Below are 21,000 nucleotides of genomic sequence, written 5' to 3' on the forward strand. Positions count from 1 at the left end.
ATTTATAAGGTGGTTGTTTTTCCTAATAAATGGATGTTTCTATTACCGCTCCAATGAGCACTTCATTTGGCAAAGCCTTGTTGCCCATCCGGCGGGGAGGGCCTCTGATGTGATCCAGCAGCTCTCTGCCATCCAACACTGACACTCGTAAATTCAGAAGCACCACATTGGCCTCTTGACACTATGGCAGCTGGGGCATCAGGAACGCCTGCATGGACGAAATGTACCATGATGCCCTGGCTCTGCTGGGGAGTCCTCCCATCTCGCTGGTTTTCACACCACCTCTTCTAGGCTGGAAGAACACAGTGCTCTCCTCTGCAGCCCTTCTACCTCCTTTCTTGTGCTGTGGAGTTTTCAGAGAGGTTACACCCACCTCGAGGCCAGCCTCAGACTGGGCTGAGTGTTTTGCAGCAGCGCCAGGACAGTAGTAAGCAGACTTGAGAAGCTTCCCCGTCTCACTGAAAGCCTGTGATCGCAATACTCTAACAGCCGCATGTAGCTGAGACAGTCTGGTGGCTCCCTCTGATTATCTCCAGCACTGCTTCTGCCTGCTCAGCTGGAGAAGTAGCTGCCTGTTTGGAGGTATAACTAGAGCCCTATGCAGGACTCATGCGTGCAGCAAATCTAGTCTTGGGAGGGGCAGGAGCATTCTGCTGCCTGGCTAGGTCTATCTCCATGACAAGAGAGCAGCTGCCAAGCATGACCAGGTGCCCTGTGCAGATACTGACAAAGCTTTACAGCACAGGCATCAAAGAAGCAACATGAGCAACAAAGTCACTTGAGCTGAACACATTGGTCTTTACTCCCCAGGCAGCTGGGGTAGGAATCATGTCAGAGCTGGGACAGAGGTTGCTTCAACCACTGGGGTGAGGACAGATAGCAAAGGTGACTATAGCACAGCTGTTAAAGCACTTGCCTAATGTGCTAGGAGAAAGACTTGCACAAGAATATAAACTTAATGTAACTTACATCCCTGCCTGGAGTCTGAACTTCAGGGCATTCGTCTCTATTGACAGCAGGTGCAAGTCCCGCCACAGACAATGACAACTGTCTACTGTGGCCAAGCCCTCATTTATTAGATGTAGGCCAGCTTTTGTTCTCAAAGAAGTCACTCTGATGTACCACCAAAGGCAAGAGTGGGCCAGCAGCCCTGTGTGTAAGACTGAATGCTAGTGGCTGCTGTGCCCTTAAACAGCAGGCATGACCCACTGCTTACAAGGCTTGGGGTCTGTCTGGACTCTTTGCTGCTCTTTCATTAGGGTGACCTAATGTCAGTGGTGAACATGCACGGAGAACAAAGACCTAGGAAATATCTTAAACAGAAAGCTGCCTCTGCTCACAAATGAGTCCTAGGCTCTTATGCTAATAAACAACCCCTCTCTTGGGGTGGCCAACCTGAGCCTGAGAAGGAGCCAGAATTTACCAATGTACATTGCCAAAGAGCCACAGTAATATGTCAGCAGCCCCACATCAGCTCCCAGAGCCTCCTGCCCACCAACAGCCCAGCTGATCAGTGCCTCCCCCTCCATCCCCACACTGCCCGATCAGCTGTTTCGTGGCATGCAGGAGGCTCAGAGGGGGAGTGGGAGGAGTGAGGGCCTGGCAGGCTCAGGGGAGGGAAGGGGTGAAGAGGGGTCAGGGCCTGTGGCAGAGCCAGGGGTTGAGCAGTGAGCACCCCCTGGCACGTTGGAAAGTTGGCACCTGTAGCTCCAGCCCCAGAGTCGGTGCCTATGCAAGGAGCTGCATATTAACTTCTGAAGAGCCGCATGTGGCTCCGGTCCACAGGTTGGCCACCCCTGCCCTAAATGAGTCTAGAGCTGAACCACAGGCTTGGCCAATGTGTCAGTTTGTCTTGGGGACTGGAAGAAAGCCAGAGGCAGGTTCCAGGGAGGGCACCTTGTTACTGACAATGACTACCAGAGCTGCAAGACTTGTTTCCTCCTAGCTTTTGGGGGTACCTTTACTGCCTCTTCCAAAAGAAGAGGTGGAGTACAGCTCAGTCTGCTGGTGTTTTACCCACCAGGGCTAGGTATCAACACAATCAGAGCCCTGTGTGGATATTCTCTACAGCAGACCTCATTAAGAGCTACCCCCTTTTTCAAGGCCTATGGGGTATTTGCCCATCACTTTATACATCACAGTTTTGATAGTGAAATCCCCCCCAGGTGCATAGTGAGAAGTGTGGTTATAGCTCCAGCACATCCAAGATGGGTTGGTCCCTTATACTCTCCCATTCCTGGCTCCATCTATTGTCTCACCTTCTCTATTTAGACTGTATGCTCTTCAGGGCAGGGACATAGTTTTGCTCTGTTTGTTCAGTGCCTAGCACATAGAAGTGCTAGTCATGGATCAGGAGCCTAGGGTGCTACCACAATATTAAGAGAATTAAGGGAGGTTTTTAAGTGTGGCTTTGTATGATTGGACTACCACAGTGGGGCAGAGAGAGAGCTACACTCCACTAAAAGCCAGAGTGGTCCCTACAGAGCAGGGCGGCCACCTTTCATCCCTGTTCTACTTAAGCTTCTCTCCTGCAGGTTGTAGCAGTTTCCCTGTAATTCTCAGGGGAATGGGCTAGTCTATCTTTTGCAGGAGCCGGACTTCCTCCTACACTGAACTGTCACTGAATCTAGTCCTTGTCTTTGCAACGTAACAGTTGGGTCAGAAGAAGGGGGGGGGGGGCGGAATCTACTTTTACATCAACCACCACATCCACTCTGGCTCCTCCAGTGCTCCTATTGGTCTTACCAAAAACTAAGCTTTGCTCATTCAGGCCACATCACACGTCTCTCAGCCACACCACTGAAGTACCTTTACCCACTAGCATGTTTAACCTGCTTATCCTGGCCTAAAGCCCCTATGCAGCTTTACCCTCCTTGATTCCTCTAATCAAGTCAGAAGGAAACTGAAGCAATCTCCCCTCTTTAATTAATGCCCTGTGTCTATTAAACATGTGCCTAAGCCCCATGCAATGAGTGCCTAACCTCCATTCAACTCTCTCCTAAGGCTACCTACAAATTATTAAGTAAGGGATTAAATGTACCGCCTCAGTCACCCCGTTTTCTGTAACTGCAGTTCCTAAAATGTGGTCTGTGACCCATGGCAGCTAGTGCTTAGGGTACCAGCTCTGTTTCAAGCTGAGAGAAACAGACAGGAAAGGGGAAAAGAAAGCACACACACAACATCATATTGAAGTTTAAAACATTCATCAATATTTTCCCCATGTGCAAGTGCTGCCATTACATGATCACAAACAGACAGGGAAGGTGGGACACGCGCTTTTGAGGAAAAACCGTTCTACGGTATAAGCTCTCCAGGATAGGAGCTGTCTTGTAGAGTAGCTAACGTACTGTCAGCACTTTAATTGGGTCCCTGTTGACTGAGACAGAAGAATACAACCTACTGCAGTGCTAGCACATGCTGGTTCCAGGGGGGCTTCCCATCAAAGTACAAACAATGCCTATTGACTATAGTAGAGACTGCCTGGCTAGAGACCACTGTGAATATGCAAAAAGTGAAGCTTGGTGTAGAGCAGGGGTTGGCAATGTTCGGCAAGCGGCTCGCCAGGGTAAGCACCCTGACGGGCCGGGCCAGTTTTATTTACCTGCTGACGCGGCAGGTCCGGCCGATCGCGGCCCTCACTGGCCGCGGTTCGCCGTCCCGGGCCAATGGGGGTGGCGAGAAGCCGCGGCCAGCACATCACTCGCCCGCGCCACTTCTCGCCGCTCCCATTGGCCCGGGACGGCGAACCGCGGCCAGTGGGGGCCGCGATCGGCCGAACGTGCCGCGTCAGCAGGTAAATAAAACTGGCCCGGCCCGCCAGGGTGCTTACCCTGGCGAGCCGTGTGCCGAACATTGCCGACCCCTGGTGTAGAGGAACGAACACACACACACACACACACACACACACACACACTCTCCCCCTCTCCCCAGTCAATTCCAGATGAATCATGAAAGTAGAAGCAAGTGGGCCAGGGAAGATGCTGAACCACTGAACAAGCAGATGCCACTTCAAAATGACTAGGGCACCAAAAATTGTCAGTGGGGAAGCCTGTTATGAAGGGAGTGGAGTTCACACTAGCTCCCTGAAGCACCTAAATCAAGGCTTTGAGATGGGGTGAGTTGACTACCCCTGTGCTAAGCTGCTGTTTTAACAGTTTGCTGCTACATGGCCAAGAAACCCTGCTCTCTTGCAGCTCCTCACCAGGCCTTAGCAGAGAAACACCTGCACATGCCCAGCCTGCCTTTTAAAGACACAGGGTTTTTTTGTTTTTTTAATAGCAGGCCCCAACGAGCCATAAAATATACAGGCTGAAATAAAAGATTCGGTTAAGGAAAGTGCTCTACTGAAGATTAATTCAGGCTCCAAAATGCTGACCATACACCAGCACAACTCTGAAACCAGAAAATGCTTTATTGGAAAGGTACAAAAAACCAGTCACTGCAGCTAAATTTACAGCAATAAATTACGTTGTGGCTGTCAAGAGAAAGTGATGGACACATACACAGGGCTATACGCCTTACAAACAGGAATCCACATTACTCGGTATATCAATAATTTATTTTATAATAAAAAAAGCAGCACAAAAATAAATATTGAAATGAAATTACTGAATAACCACGGAGGATAGCATGAGTTGGTGATAAAAACTTAACAGAAGATCTACCATTAAAAAAAAAAAAAAAAAAAGAAAGCAAAAGATCCACCATCTACGGAAACACCCCAGCAGACTGAAATACAGATGACAAAGGAAAACAAACCCACATTACAAAAGTTTTTTTTCTTTAAATGAAAACAATCATGACAAAGTTTAAATGATCTGAGAGAGAAAAAATGCCTCCTCCTCCTTGGGCTTTGAGTCGCACAGTAGCTTGAATGCCCCCACGATCCCAGCAATACATAAACTTGCCACTCACTCTCCCCTCCCACCCATTATTCATTTTGCCTGCCGCCCTCCCTCACTTGTCCCAGAGAGATGTGGCATTACAAAACACGCAAACCTTTTGCTCGTTATATGTTGTTTCCTCAGGCAGAGGATATAGCTGGGCAAGGTCAGAGACACTAACTTGCTTCAAAGGGCTCTGAAGCTTCCCTAGTGGGAAACTATTCCCAGTCAGGAGCACAACAAATGCACATACAGGAGCACAGAGAAGCCCCTGATCAGAAGGACCTGTTATTGCCCCATGTAAACATCCCACAATGCCCCAATTGTGGGTCAGGGGACATACCGCTGGCTGCTTCTAATGTCCCCACCTTCATACCGTGGTTCCTATGCACAGGGTGGGTCTCAGAGGAAAATGCTGGGCCTGGGGTTCAGAAGTGGAGCCTAATCCTCATGAAATTAAGACTCATTGCTTCCCTCTAGCGGTGGTGTGACAAGATAAGAGGGGAGAGAAAGGAGCCCTAGTTACTGCAGTAAGGAGAGACAAGAGGGAGTAGGAGGAGGGTTGGAAGAGAGAAGCACTCATTTTCAAAAGGGCTCCCCTAGTGATTCTGCAAGCAGTGGCCCAATTCCCCTCACGCGGCTTTTGCCCTGGGCATCAGATTTGCAAGTGCAGGACGGAACAGAAACAAACCCCAGAGGAAGAAGGGAGAGGGAGTTGTCTCTCCAATGTGGTGAGCAGCTTTCAGATTGTTCCTCCCTCTGTATTACCTTGCAATTCTGACCCACCAGTTGAAGTTAGCCAGCATGCCTCCTTTCCCCCCAAATCACCACCCAAGGAGCCTTGGACTGGCAATTTCTTTTAGTAAAGATTTACAGTATCAAACTTGGAAAAAAAAATTACGAAAAATCTATATGATAAAATGTATATAATATATTTATATATATATATATATATATTTATTTCTCTTTTTAAATATTTCCACGTGGTCCTTATGGATATCCAATATGGATTACCTACCATGGTTATGGTATCAACAGCTTTAATAACACCCAGGCCTCATTCTTGATTGAGTAATCAGAGACTACGCGCCTTCTAGCACTAAATCAGCAATCACTTGGACAAGCCTTTGGCACACTTCTGAGAACTGGAAAATGCTCAGCCACAATGGAAGTACTAGTAAAGAACTCAGATCTATTCCTCATCTCATTCCAACAGCAACTGAACCCCACAGAATTACTTTTAAATTCCCCATTTCACTCCTGTCTAGTTGATCTCATTTCCTTGGTGCAGTGAAGGATTCCTCGGGTGGAGGGGGTGGTCTTATCAGTTCAGGAATGTCAAGACTTTCATGGAGCTATTTTAGAAATGGGGAACATTCAGTCATTTCCAAGTCCACTGGATATTTTTCTGTTTCTCTTTTAAAGTCCCAACAGTGCTAGGAATCTAGACATTGCCTGTGTTAATGGTGGCACCTTAGAGATCTGGGAAGATTTCCAAGTACTTTTGAGTTACAGAACATGAAAAGGGATTAGGGTCTTCTCTTCCTCAGCTTCTGCTGGGGGAGCCAATAACTGGTACTGATACGCAGGACATCAATCTGCCTGTTAGGAGATGGTAAGGAAGTGGAGGAGAAGTGGAGCTAAATACCTCCAAACTATATTTGTTGGTAACTTCCTGTTTGCCTCCTCCAGGAGGAGATGAATCTGGTGGGGTAAAAGCCATCAAGGAAGCATTACTCTTACACATCCTATGGCTCAGGAAAGTCATCAATGTAGAGGTTTAGGACTGAATGAGAACCAGGTTCTGCCTCTCCAACTACTTGACTTAAGTACCTTCTTGGGGAACCAAGAGACTCCAGTGACTGGGAAAAAGTGAGCCAACAACAACTTGTGTTTGTCTTTAGAAGAAAGACAGGGCTTCACTAAACTTGTGCATTCTTCTTGCAATTCAAGACACAAGATAACTTCACAAACAATATCCTACACTGGCCTAGGATGCTAATTTTCTGTCCTCTTCAATGATAGGAGCATCTTTCTTTATCCTTTTCAGTTAAACTAGACCACCAGTCATTCTTCTCCATCTTCTCCTTTGTACCTTACTCTGGAACACCAGACTACCAAACCCTTCTGAATATGAACATTAGCCATCTCCTCCAGTCATCTTGAACTTCAGGAGTCTCAACCTCTTCTCACCTGCTTTAGAGCAGGCATCTGACAGCCCACAAATCTTTGACCTACTCTGGAACACCAGGCAATCCCTTTTCTTTCCTACTTCAAACACATAAACATGAACATAGCTATTTTTACTCAGACCTGGAAACTTAGAATGTCTTTTCAGTCCTGTTAAAGAATAGACTCTTCTCCCTTTGGCTTCCCCTTTCCTGCCCACTGCTGAGCCACGGTTACCTCTTCCCAACTATCCTTCAGAACCATAAGCCCTACTTATCAACCCCAATTTTATCATCCCCCAAAAGCCACCGATTCCAATCCTGCCCTCCATGCATCTCTAGGGATAATTCACACCCCCAAGAAATGTTGAGTTTCAGGGTTGTCGTCAGACAGGTTCTCTCAACCCTCTCAACACAAAACACTATAGGTTTTTCTACTCTTTGGAACCCAGCTTTAATGACTGAGATTGGGTTAAGAATCTTTCTTCCCTTTTTCAGCTTCCACCCAGCATCCCATACCCTATCTCTTGTTGGCAAAGATCAGCGTACATGGCCCCTGAGGTTGGGATGGCCACTGTTCTAACAGGCAAAGGCTTTAACCACCACTACCTCTGTTATCCAGGAGTTTCTGCTGGCTTTGATCTTCTTGCACATACACTATCGGCCCTCTTGTTACTTCAGTGCTTTTAACACATCTTTCTAACATGCTCTACAGAAACACCGTTTCACAGTGCTGATTTCCAGAACAACAACTTCCCACCATGGCAACCAATTCTGCCTCAGTCCAGTAATACTTCTAGTATTTCTCTCTATGCCCCGCAACATACCTCCCTTCTTGAATTTTACTGTGCCTTCCTCCCTTGAGCTTCAAAGAACCCTGAATAAGCCACTATTACAAACCTGTGGATCATCTGGAAGAAATAAACTGCATAAATATACCCAATTTACAGGCACATCTTGGGGAAGGAGCTCTTGGTAGACTTAGCTTTGTATAAGGGAGGCTGCAATTTAGCTTTATAGGCCACACAGGTATGGGGTGTATTAAAACATGTAAACTGGTAACCGGTATGGGCTGAAGACAGGAAGGTTTTTCCTAACTGGTGTGGTCTGACCCAAACATATTCCCTCTCTGTATGACCAACCCTCCTCTCCTCCCCCCCAGTGCATGGCGGAATGGACTCTGCTTCAGAGTTTATTTCTCTGCCACTGCTACGACAGTGGAACGTGGTGGTGGGGTGAGGTAACTTCATAATGGGAGTTGGATGCCACTGAAGGAAACTTCTCTATACATTCATCTCACATGATTTCGACAGTCCATCGGTTACCTGGCTCTTGAACATTATTCACAAAGGCTCCTCCGGTATCTTCTCCCAATTGGGAAGCTGCCCACAGCCTAAAGGGGGTTGGGGAGGCAGGGGGAGGAGGAAGAGAAAGCTCATACTAGGTACAGAGCTCAAATCCCAGCCACAAGAGCTTCATGGAACCACTAAGTTCACAGAGGAGCAGCCAGTTACGTTCCCTTTGTAGATATATATATATTTTTTTTGCACTTTTGAAAGAGAAGGAATTGGTAAAATGCTAATTCTTGAAGTGACCAAGGACTCTGGAACGGTGCATAAGAGCCCTTTCCCCAACCCTCCGAAAGGCTGTAGTTCCCCCATCTAGGGCACTAGGATGCTGCTGAAAATGGCACAGAACTGGATGAGATTTCAGCTGATTTCACAATGGTGATGACACTAGTGGTGGCGACTTTGGTCGGGGTAATAGGCCCCCGTGCAACGGTACGAGCAAAGGTCTGCAACGCCTCGTACTTGGAGCGCAGGGCGTCCAGCTCTAGCTTCATGCTGCTGTTTTCTCGGGCCAGCTTCTCCACCTCTTGCTGCAGCTCAACCCGCTGCCTCTCCAGCTCCTCCTTCTGTGTCACACGCTTGATGCGGCAGCTGGCAGCATAGCCCCGGTTCTTGAGCGTGCGCCTCCGCTGCTTCAGGCGGATGACCTCTTCTTTCGTGAGACCTCTCAGGTGCTGGTTCAGCTCCCGGACGGACATTGACACGAGTTCATCGTCACTCAGCACTGGGGCGTTCTCTCCTGACTCCTCCTTTACCTACAAGTATCAATGTCACAGAGATAACAGTCAACAACAACAACGTGAACAGGTACTGAGTAGCCATCCTGGCTAAAGCAAGAAAGCAACTATGCTACCCTGCAGTAACGTAACTATATTCATATAGCGCCTCTCCGACAGAACGATTCCAAAGCACTTTACAGGCTATGCATGCCACAGAAATGCAGCCACCTCTGGGTGGTGCATGGTAGATATTTCGGCATAGTATCTTCAGGATACTACAAGGAGAATTTTAAGGAGACTGGAGTAAAATTGTTTGAGCTGAAACATGCCATGGGATCTTTATCGCAAGGGGTCAGGACCATAGCTTTTCATCTCATCTCCAGCAGCACAGTGCCTTGTGGGATTATGCTGAGGCATTGGTTCAGTACTGATCCAAAAGAAACACCACCACTTCCTGCATCTTGTGCATTTCTTTTCTGAAGGTCTCTCACCCATGTACTGTCCAAACCCAACACTATTTAGCTCATAAGAGCACATCCTGAAGTGGTAAGGCTGCAGGCCCATTTATTGGGCCACAGTACAGGGAGGTTAGATGGAGCAGACAGAGGAACTCTCCCTCTCTCAACCTTTAAGAGGTTATTTGTTTGGTCTCTAGCCACAGTTATTTGCAGAACTTTGAAGGGGTAAAAAGAACATCTACAGAGAATGCAGGACACCTGGAGGAGAGACCCAAGACACTAGAAGGGATTTCTAACAGGCTCATCAGCAAAATGTGCCATCAAAGCCATGAGGCAAGGGTGTCTATGAAGAGTTCACTGCCTACACAGATCTATAGGTAAGACATCTGCAAATCTGTGTGCATATTCCTTATCTAAGTGCATATGCCCTTAGTAGCAGCAATCTCTCACACCCGCATAACTGTCAATACACCTCAACCCCCACCTGTTTAGAAGTGTCTCCTTAATACCAACAGGGATACTCTAGTCTATGCACAATCCCAGAGACTCTGGTCTTCCCCCCGATTATGTCATCAGTGCCCCTCTATCCTTTCTTCACAAGTGCTTCCCAGCTGATACCAGAGAAGCATTCTGACACACTAATTTGCAAACAGAACCCCTCAGAGAATAAATGGCTTTTGGCACTATTAGCTCGGCTCCTTGACCCATCCCATTCACCCAGAATCAGATCAGTCAGGCTCCCACCACAGCCTTACCTTTAATGCCTTGTTCGGTTTGGGATTAGTCGTCATAACCTGGGCACAGTCTCCTGGACAGAACTGGTCAGAAATTGCAACTGGAAAAAACAACACAACAAGATTTTCAAAGGGAATGGGGAAGGAAACAGACCCAACATTCAAGACATAGTGACCCATTCTCTACAGCACCATGCGACGTTTTGGGGCTATGTAACCACTCACTAACAAAAACCATCAACCTTTAGGACCACCAAAAGGATTCAGAGAGGAGTGTCTTCCTTCAGCCACATATGGGAGGGTCTTTGTATTGCCAGCAAGTGCCACATGTAAATATAGCTTGTTTGGGTTTTTTGAAGTTAAATGGGGCTTGTTTTAAATTCTTGATATTATTTTTGCTGAGAAAAAGTGCAAGGAAGTGGATCAATACTGGATTCCATCCTCAATTAGCAATTGTGCTGGCTACCATATACTACTGTGGCAATGTGCTATTTCACCTCTAAGGGCTAGAGGGGAGTTCAGTCTCCATGAGCCAGTCAGTTTTTCATCTGCCCTGTGGAGGATTTTGAGATATACAGATCCAGCCGGTAGGGACTGGACTAAGACTATCAACTCATTTCACAAAAGACACGGAAAAGCCATCAGACAGTAACGCTGCCGCCGCTCCCCTCCCATTTTGGTCATTACTGACCTGGACTGGCTTTGAACCAGCAGCCTGGGGAAGAAAGGTATTCCATTACTAACCCTTAGCCACAGACACCGCAAATATATCACTTTTGAAAAAGCAGGCAAAACCGATTATTAAGACACAGGGCGAGTTTCTGTGCCTCCCGGTAGATCAGGACTGTTGCTTCACGTCTCACCCTAAGGCTGCGAGAAGTCACCTGTCTGATATTCCTAGAGGAGTATCCATTGACATAAAGAATGTCCTCTGCTGGGAAGCTGCCCTTCACTCTCACCTTCGCTGCTAACTTCTCCCCTTCAATCAGCACTTTAGAGAATCCGTCCAGGGGGACCTTGTTCCAGAACCTTCACACCCACCAAGTTGGAGAGATGACATTGCCAGAGTGATTGTTCGTGATGTACCTACCACAGAAGAGGGCACTGCAGCTGTGACATCACAGCATCTGCCTATACTTTCCCCAGCATCTTGGCTACACAAGCTGGGGAGGGTGCGAGGGCTCCAGCTCTGACACAGAGTCTGTCCCTCCCAAGGAGCGGCTGTAGTGGATTTCAAAGGCTGCAGTGGTGCTGGGTGACAGAACACACAGACTGTCTGGCGGGAGTTCTGCCCCCCTCCCCATCCCATTTCCACGTCTGCATCGTGTCACACATTCTAATCATTCATGAAAAATACAGCCAAAGCATCCCAAGCATGATTCCCTTCTGATAGTTGCCATGGTGACCTTGGGAAAGTAGCCAACCCTGAGCCAGTAACCATGGAAACAGAGAAGCCCAAAAGCAATAATGACTTCAGGTCATGTCTGTGCAAAGACATCATGAGGTCGTCAGAGAGTAAACAAACTCATTCATATCTGCAAACAACCCTGGAGGTGGGAGGTCCAAGGGCATATGAAAGTGGGATGCAGGGGGTGACAGGGAGTTGTGTGGGTAAAGGAGGCTGGCTCAGTTCAGGCTGCTTTTACTTTAATTGTACCAGTCAAGATACTTCATCATGTGACATGCACACAATTGAGGTAGAGGAAAGACAAAGAACAGAATCACAAAGTAAAGGCATTTCCCTGGATTGCAGAATGTCCTCAATAATGCACCTCATCTCTTTGTCAGCCTGAGACAGAGATAGTAGCTTTCCATCTCTCCATCTGCATGTCTCGCCCCCACCCGACTGCTTCCTATCACGCAGTACACAAGCCAGACCAGCGAGAGATGCTTCATGATGAATGGGCCACTTAAAGCGACTGGTACGCAGTGTCTTTTGTGCGGCACCATGCAGGGTGGTGCATTGTGTCGTATTACACCCCATCCTCACACCCTACCCTCACCTCCTCCCCGGCAGCAGGAGCAGACTCAGCTAAGCCCACTAAAATGCCATGGACAAATGGTCATTATTCATCACAGTCTGAGTAGCACAAACCCACCTGGGAGGGCACCTCACCACTTACTGAGGAGGAAAAGGGATGGGTGTGGAGCTGGAGTCTGACCTCTCTTCTATGTGAAATACAAAACTTGCAGCACAACTAAGAAGCCTGAGACACACACAGACATCTGTCCAGACATCAGTTCTCCTCTCCCTCACTTCCCAGTCACACTTAGTATTCACTAATTACGTCTAGGAGCATGCTCCTGCTCAAGTCAGAGGCACAAACACACATCATAAGCACAGACAGGAAGAAGAAAGGGCTCCTAGCCCTGGCCAAATGGTCCCAATGAGTAAAAGGAGCATCGCGTTGCCCGTGTATAAAGGAAACACACTGCACCCCCCTCCCTTCGTGCGCGCGCACACACAAACACACACACACACACACACAGCCTCAGGCCTGGCAGTCAGTTGGTGCCATAGCTATGTAGTGAGTCACCAGCTGTTTACAGAGTTGGAGAGCTAGAGCTCAGATTCCCATAGACCCAGAAACCCTTCCTTCCTTCCCTCCGCATCCCCCCCATCCCTGCAGGGAAAAGGGCACACCACAGTCCTGCTGTCAGCACCTGGCCCAGTGAAAACGGAAAAGGGAAGTCAAGAAAGGAAGGGGGGGGGGGAAGAGAACATGACTCGGTCACACCCACCGATTACACAAAAAGGCTTTTGATCCTCACCCAGTGAGTCTTCAAAGCACTTTCTACACCAGTCGATGGAAAAACTGAACACTCCGCTGGCTGCTCAGAGAGGGGAAGAAATGTGGAATATTGTGGAAAGCAAGTGCTGAGGGTGGAGACTCCCTCGGGGGTCACTGTTGGGCGTAATCTGCCACCCAAAGTAACTCTGCTTATTTTTAAAAGCCTCCTGCGACTCTGTGTGATGAACCCCCCTTCTGGTCACCTGTTGCTTTGTGCTCTGATGTCTGCTGAAGGGATGTCTATTTACATTCCACACTGCTGAGAGGAAGGTCCTAGACTCCTCCATGTTTGGTACCAGACCAGGCACACAACAATTTAACAAGGGCCCAGGTTGTTACAAGTGTTATAGAAATTAGAGATGTAGGAGCTCTAACATGCCATCCTTCATAGTTGGGGGTCAGTATTAACACAGGATGCCTCCTGTTCATTAAAGAAATGGCAGCTTGGCTTATAAATCGGTATATTCTAGAAGAAACCAGCATGTCCTCTGAAGTCTTTTAGGATCAGCTCCCATTATAGGGGTCCAGGCACAAAGACAGGCAGAACACCGGAGTCACTAGTGGGATTAAGATGAAGGGCTGGGGGTGGGGAGAACTCAATACACAGGTGGTGGTCACTAAATTAGCTGTAAATACTGAGCAAAATCAGCATCTGGAAGAAGACCCCATGCAGGAATTTGGTTGTTGCATAAGCATCAATTCTCAAATACTGGTTCACGCACAGACATTGGAGTCAAGGTCCACTGCTATTTGAGAACAGACTTCTACTCCAGAGTTTAATATAGTACTGTTAAAACCACCAAGATAAGATCACTCAAGTGACTGAATATCCCATGATAAATTTATTTTATGCCATGGATCATCATGTGGTGTGGTCTGAGCAAGACTTAGTACCATGCATTTGGTTGTAATCCTGACAGACAATTATGCACTCTTAGGCCTTGAGCAAGTTACTTAACTTCTGACTCAATTTCCCCATCTGTAAGGTGGGGATAAAAATACTTACACAGTTGGTGCTGTTTATGACTATCCATTTACCACCTACAAGTGGTTAAATATACTACAGTATGTGGCATTTCCTGTACACAGACTGCAAAAAAACAGAAAACCCCTAAGTAAAAAGGTACACAGTGCTGCAAACATTCAATTTTTAATGGTGCCCAGTGCACATACCTTATAGGGGTGTCTGCAAGGCTCTATATAAATGTGTGATCTTATTACTATAAACATTTTCTTTCCCTATTCCTTGTTAACTGCATTTGCAGCCTCATGTCTAAAGCTAGACTGCAAGCTTTTTGGAGCAGGGACTATGTTACTTTTATTCTGTAAGCCACATGGCACATCGCTGAGTGATAGATAAATATGTACTAAGTATTATTATTATGCCCCTGGTAAAGGAACAAGTGTTTCTATAAGGTTGTGTTTCCCATTTATATTTAAAACAAGTGTTTTTATTGGAAGGATACAAAGAACCCTAGTGCTAGTGTTTTTATAAGGTTATCCGACACCACTTCTGTCCTGGGCCGGAGTTACACCTTACGTGCTCCTCTGCTCCTCGGCACAGCATCTTCAGCGCCCCCCGCCTACAGCTGACCTTTGTCTTGCACACAGTTTTAGAGAGGTAAGTTGCCTCCAGAATGCCTGTGCCCTTAGGCACGTGCCTACTGTGCCTAATTGGAAATCCGGCCCTGCTTCTGTCAACACCCTTGCAGTTGACCCCCAGATGGCTCCTATCTGACTTATAGCATCCTCATGAGAACTTGAAGCACTCTGCTTATTCAGCCCAGGATCACAAGTTTGGTGGTTTCAGTTTGGCACATACAGCACTACCCACTATTTTTCTTTGGGGCTCTCCTCTTCCCCATCCACTCAACCAAGACAACCCTTCCTAGTGGGATGAGGTGGGGCAGCACTGCTGTGTGAGAAGAAAAGAGCAGCGCAGAGGAGATCAGAATTTGGTTTTAGTCGCACTTTTCACACTCCAGTGCTCCCAAAGCACTTTACAGAGGACAGTGTTAGATACCAGCAGCCACTGTGTAGCTAACAGCAGCCATGGATGCACTTGTTTGTAGTTCATACACAGCCTTGGATGTTAAAACTCATTTTACTACAAAAGGAAACATTGGCAAGGACATAAATTATCCAGTAGGAAGCAGCACAGTTCTTTAGCTTCCATTCACACATGAAGCAGCATGTACAGTAACCTGAGACTATATGACCATCTCCCCAAGCAAGCCTGCAACAACTTTTCCCCTCCTAAGGAGCAGTCAGAGGAGTGCAGTTTAAGCAGGAAAGAATTCTCAATTTTATCTATTAATCATCAATAGTCTCAATTAAGCACAGAAGATTATGCTAGGAATACACCCTGTCCAGCCATACTAAAATCCAGCTATATCATTTCCAATGAAATTGTTCTGTCACTTACCCAAACTTTCTGTTTATCCACAAGCTATTTTCAACTCTTGGTACCCTTCTTCCTGCTTCTGCCTGTAAGTTTCCTTTAAGATTTAAAAGGCTGGCTCCTTGGAGCTGCAGTGTGGCTGGTCACCATGAATGAGTAATCCATAGCCAACAGCCTACCCTTATGTCAGAGGCCAGACAGACTGCCCTGGCTGCTGCTGTGAGAAACAGAATAGCCACGCTATTCCTGGCCCCTGCAGAGCATTTCAATTTGACAACTGTTCTCATCCGGTGAGAAGCGCACACTTACCCAATCCCTATCGTCACACCTCCACATGCCATACGTGAGACACCTGCAAGACGGTCAAGTCAGTTAACCATGCCTACAAAGCTGGCCACATGACACGTCCACCAAGGAGGACATCAGGTCTGACAGATGAGGGAATGGCAGATGCTTAAACCCTAAGCTCTGTGCCTCTGTCCCTTGGAGACACAGCATGGATTCCCAAGACACTGCAGTGTGGAATGCAGAGAATATCTTCCCTTCCATCATTCACAAGTCCTCCTCCTGCTCTAACAATCCTCACACACACTGAGAGGCAGACTGACACTTGTCATTCATCTGTAACAGAGAAGGGGGGGAAGGATACCCCGATGATGTGAATCACACAGAGAGCAAGCATACGTGAGGCAATAACTTCTACGCGAATGGAGAGAAGACACAGAGGAGGGGTGAGTCACTGTGTGTACTGTTCTAGAGAGAAGCTATACACAGAACACTCACCCAGCTAGCCAGCTTTCCATTTCTCTTATGGATCAGAACCAGCATCCAGCAGCAAAGAACAGATTCAGAAACCTTTGGACTGAATCAGAATGCTGTCAGGACAGGACTCTGAGGCTCTCTCTGGGGAAGCCTGGACAGGGATCAGACAGTCTTCAGTGGTTTAGTAAACAACTGAGTCAGATGCTGCAGAGCCCTTGTGGTTACAGAGCAGAGGATCATGAGTGCATGCCTGTGTGTCACACTACAGAGACCTTGGAGTTTCAGGAAGGGGAGACTGGGAGCTACTGAGGTCTGATGTACTGCAGACAGCTTCTGATATAAAGAGGGTACAGAGCTCTGATCTCATGTGCATTTATAAAATATAGTGATAAACAATGTTATACTAATATCAGTTAAATCTCACACCAGCTCCAGTGGCAAATAAAGATTCCATTTTACAGACACTGAAACTGAGGCCCTGCACAGTGAAGTGATTTGCGCACAGCCACACTGGGATTTAATGGCAGAACTGGGATTAGGATTTATGAATTCTTAGCTCTTAGTCATCCTATGCTCCAACTATTATATCACATCTTTCTCAGCTTATATAGTTATAGTTATTAAGGAGGAAAGATAACAGTACTGTTATGCAGTGTCCCATATGTTGCAAGCCAGTGGAATTTGCCACAGATCCATCCTTGCTTCAGAACCAAGCAGCAGGATCATTGCTTTCATTACGGAGAGTTTCTAGGCTTTACAGTCACAAGAATATCGTCCAAACATGAACCAATGGAGTATTACCTGCCTGAGTCTTTAGACAGCCTGAAACAATAGCTCAGCAAAAAGTGTGAGAGGCTTGTTCATCTCAATAGGGTGCTGAGCTTGGGATTTCTTGAGAACGTAGAGAGTTAGCACTGTTCCAGTATTTCACAGCTAGATGCCTGCTAAAAGTACAGGTGTGTTTGTGGGATAAAAAACTGCACACCATGCCACCTCAGCAGCCAAAGCCTCAGGCGTCCCACCTCCAGTTCTCAAACCTCCAATATAATTGCATGTTTTCAATAGAGCACCTGAACGCTGACTGACAATGAATACTGAACCGGTCGTTTACAGTTAATTCAATAAAGACATAGACATTACAAAATGTCTAAGACTTCCAATCTGTTTCAGAAACAATGGAGACTAAGGCACCGAATTTAGGGAAACTTGCAAAGTGCACGGCCTTCAGATACTAGAAACTGAGTTTGCGGATTTCTGCTTCCATATTTTTTAGACGCTGTACTTTTGCAGTGGGGTCTGAGTTAACCCTAATGTTTCAAAGAACATTTAACACAACTAAGCTAAAGTGTGAGTGCAAAGCCCTGACAAATTTTGCCAAGTGTCCTGCTAATGGGATTCAGCACAGCCCCTGCACTCTGTAACCATATCCTCATCAATAATTATCCTCCACATTCTCTCTGAGAGTCTCTTAGGTACAAACAGGGTTAATTCTCCCTCCCCCTTGGTCCTGCCTATTCTATGCACTGTCATTGGATCATAAAAGTGTCCATCATGTTTAGGCAGAGACCAGAGGAGGCAGGCTTCTCTGCATTAGTTTACACACGGAAGGGGAGAGAAAGAGACCAGGCGACAAGCACGCTCCATCAGTGCGAAAGCAGCAAGGTAAATAAATTAAATACTAAACCATGGCAGCTGCATAACGGAACATACTGGCTGGGCTGGTGTTGGGAGCAGGGCTGCACCTTTTCCAAAGACACAGGGCCCCAAATCTCACAAAATGGGATGCAGTTTTCCACTGTGTGGGACAGGAGCATTTGCTCACTACCTCTCTGTTTTTCTTCCCAGACCCAGCTTTGCTCTAGTGAGGAGCTACCCAGGGGGCAGACTCAAGCCAGTTAATGGAGCCCTTTCCATTTTCTGCAAAGCCCCTTTGCCCAAAAGTGTTTGTTCACAATTTGAGATTTCATGGCCTGTATTCTGCTGGGATCCACAGAACAGGGCCCCTCCTCCACTGAGCAACACACAGAGGAATGGGTGTGTGTCTGGGGGGGTGGAAATAGAGAAACGGCCCTTTGCAGCAGCAACAGATCTCTCTAAAGTTGACTATGAAATGTTTTTTAAGGTTTAGAGACACCTCCATTCCCCCTCCTTTGTCTCCCCCAGCGGGGATGTTTCTCTAGTTTGTGCCATCTCCTTCCCTGTCTGAAGAAGACAGAGGAATAAGGTTTCCCCACCCTTATCTCGGCCTAAAAATCCAAAGTGATCAGTATCCTGCACAGTCACCAGGCAAATCTACCCGCAGAGCAGATGCTCTGAATGTTAAAGCCCCCTCCCCCCTCACTTTTCATCAAGGGTGTGGTCTCTGAACTGCTGGAGACCCATCTAACCATTTTCAGATGTTTCCCCCTTCCAGGTGTAGCCCCTACTCACATGAGACTATGCATACCTCTATGTATCTAAAGAAGGATTGTGGGGTTTGTCAATAAACATCTCCTTCCCCTCAGAAGGGAAACATTTTGTCTCCTCAGAATTCCCATTCTCAGCCAGTCTAGGAAAAGAGTGGACCAGGAAACCAAACCTGCATTTCTCACATCAGCACAGAATGTTACTGTTAGTCCAGAAAAACTCTTTTCTAAGCAAACTAGTGTATTTTGTAGGGAGGATAAAGGCCACTGAGATGCAAACTACCAGTAGTAGGGATGCCTGCTTATCAGTGTTTCCAGAACCTCAGTGCTCCACTCAGAACTGTGGACCCATACTGATTTTATCCAGAATTCTCAAGGCTCTCTTTACACTTCAAAGTCAGTCATATTTAGAACTGAGTCACAGGGCACAGGTTTGCTAGAACTGTTTTCAAGAACCATTCAAAACTAGACACAATCTGTATGCTTGTCCTATAGCACAAGCTAATGAGAACCATCACTATGATGTGGGTTCAGGGTCCCCTCCTCCACCATCTTAAGCTTTTGGCCTTCCCGGTGATAGAAAACATGCCAGTGTCTGTAGCAAGGACTGCTGGCCATTCTGATTCAAAATGCAAGGCATCTTACGTTACCAAGACCATGTTTAAACCAGGAGGCTCTTTCAGTCTCATGGGTGGCCATGTGGAGCAGGTGATTAAGCAACATGTGCCTTACACAGAGTTTCAACACCCCAGGATGTCATATGAAGGTGTGTCCATTTGTCATGGCTAACACAATGCAAAGAATTACAAAAAAAATCTAGGGATATGCAATTTCCTTTAATATCATAGTAGAAGGCTTTGCAGGAGCGTCTGAATTCTAGCAGTCGCCCTTCCTCAGGTACTTGCTGTGTGCCACCAACATGCATGCATACAGATTCCTCTGCATGTTATTCGAATGCTTGGTGATGGGGCTGCATGGATTCTTTAAGGGGACAGAATAAAAGCATTCAGAGAGGAGCTATGCACAAATGCTAAATTCAGAAAAAGCATCACAACTTGGAGACGTTACACCATCAGCGCTATCTAAATTCAGAAGGATTTAACTGAAAAGTTGCTTTGCTGAATCATACAGCTTGCTACACTACACCTTATTCTAGTGGATGCAATCCTTCCAGCCCAACCATTAACTCCCTTCAGGCTATCCATGTTCACTCAGGCTATGTCTACACTGCGCACCTTACAATGGCGCGCTGTTGTAAGGTACACAGTGTAGCCGCTCTTTGTCGCCAGGAGAGAGCTCTCCAGAGGACAGGATAAAACCATCACCAACGAGGGGTGGTAGCGTGGTCGGCAGGCAGGAGACGTTCTCCCTCTAACAAAGCGTTTTCTCCACACTGGTGCTTTTCACACCGCTGAGCGACAAAAGTTTTAATGCCGAAAGTGCAGTGTAGACATAGCCTCACTCCCAACCACCATCCCTCTCTACTCTCCTTCATGCCTGCCCAGGCTCGCTCTCTCTCTTCCCCCATTCCATACTGGAGAGGATAGGCGGAGGATTGGGGTCTCTGGCCTAGTTAATGCCCATACCTCCTCTCGACTCAAGCCTCCTGTCCCAATGCCCCTTTGGTAGGCACCCTCTCCTCAGTTAAAAGACCATTCCAGACTCCGCTATTCATCTTGCCTGAAACTCTGGTCCTAAGACCCTCCCAACCTTTCTGATCCATTGCATTTACCTCTCCTCTCTGCTCAGATTTCCTGCTCCAATGTGCCATTGACAGAGTCCCACCAGGTGAGTGCTAATCCCATATACTTCTGCACTCTTCTCCCCAAGGGGGTTGGACTAGATGACCTCCTGAGGTCCCTTCCAACCCTGATAGTCTATGATTCTAAGACCCTTATGCCATCTGCAGTGTAGGAGCCATTCCTGCCCCTCAGATCCCCAGTGCTCCTTGCACCTCTCCACGGTCACTCAGCTTAATCTCTGGCCTTGTCGTCTCACTTCCTATCCCCAAGAGCTGTGGGCAGCATCCCTGACTCCTCACCAAGCCTCCTTATTAATGGCCCAGATCCCGCTTCTCTCCCTCATGCCACACTCCAGGCACCCCGCCCCTCTAGTTCCTGCTTCTCATCCCAATGCCAAGCCTGCCAGCTCCGCTTCTCGCACCCCGCCCTGAGCCCCAGTGCCCTCTGATCAGAACCCCCCCGGCTCCCGCCCCTCACAGCCTGCGCGCCCCATGGCAGTGCCCCACACCGCTCCCTGCCCCCGCGCGCGGGCCAGCCCCAGCCGCCCCCCCGTCAGCCCCCCCCATCCCGAGCGCCCCCCCCCCCCC

General features: G+C 47.5%; 2 protein-coding genes across 5 annotated transcripts in view; one reads left to right on the plus strand and one right to left on the minus strand.

The window, feature by feature from the left end:
- Nucleotides 1-4,415: 4,415 nt before the first annotated feature.
- Nucleotides 4,416-21,000, minus strand: part of MAFK (MAF bZIP transcription factor K) — a 17,168-nt gene continuing 583 nt past the window's right edge. Inside the window, exons 2-3 of one of the 2 annotated variants that reach the window (XM_024207977.2) lie at nt 10,333-10,412; nt 4,416-9,155 (exon numbers count right to left, since the gene is read on the minus strand). In XM_024207977.2, coding sequence (XP_024063745.1) covers nt 8,721-9,155; nt 10,333-10,368 — 471 coding nt within the window. In that variant the 5' untranslated portion in view covers nt 10,369-10,412 and the 3' untranslated portion in view covers nt 4,416-8,720. Of the gene's footprint in view, nt 9,156-10,332; nt 11,104-21,000 lie in introns of those variants that run through there. The other variant, XM_024207976.2, reaches the window with a different exon arrangement.
- The window catches only part of LOC112112176 (lysosomal alpha-glucosidase-like), a 26,108-nt gene continuing 22,948 nt past the window's right edge, over nt 17,841-21,000 (plus strand). The window contains exons 1-2 of one of the 3 annotated variants that reach the window (XM_024207973.2): nt 17,842-17,928; nt 20,421-20,459. The gene's annotated coding sequence lies outside the window, so the exon portion shown is untranslated. Of the gene's footprint in view, nt 17,929-19,532; nt 20,460-21,000 lie in introns of those variants that run through there. The other 2 variants (XM_024207975.2, XM_029911242.1) reach the window with 2 other exon arrangements.

This window comes from Terrapene carolina, unplaced genomic scaffold (assembly GCF_002925995.2).
Source record: "Terrapene carolina triunguis isolate 2854851 unplaced genomic scaffold, T_m_triunguis-2.0 Scaffold93, whole genome shotgun sequence".
NCBI classification, from domain to species: Eukaryota; Metazoa; Chordata; order Testudines; family Emydidae; genus Terrapene; species Terrapene triunguis.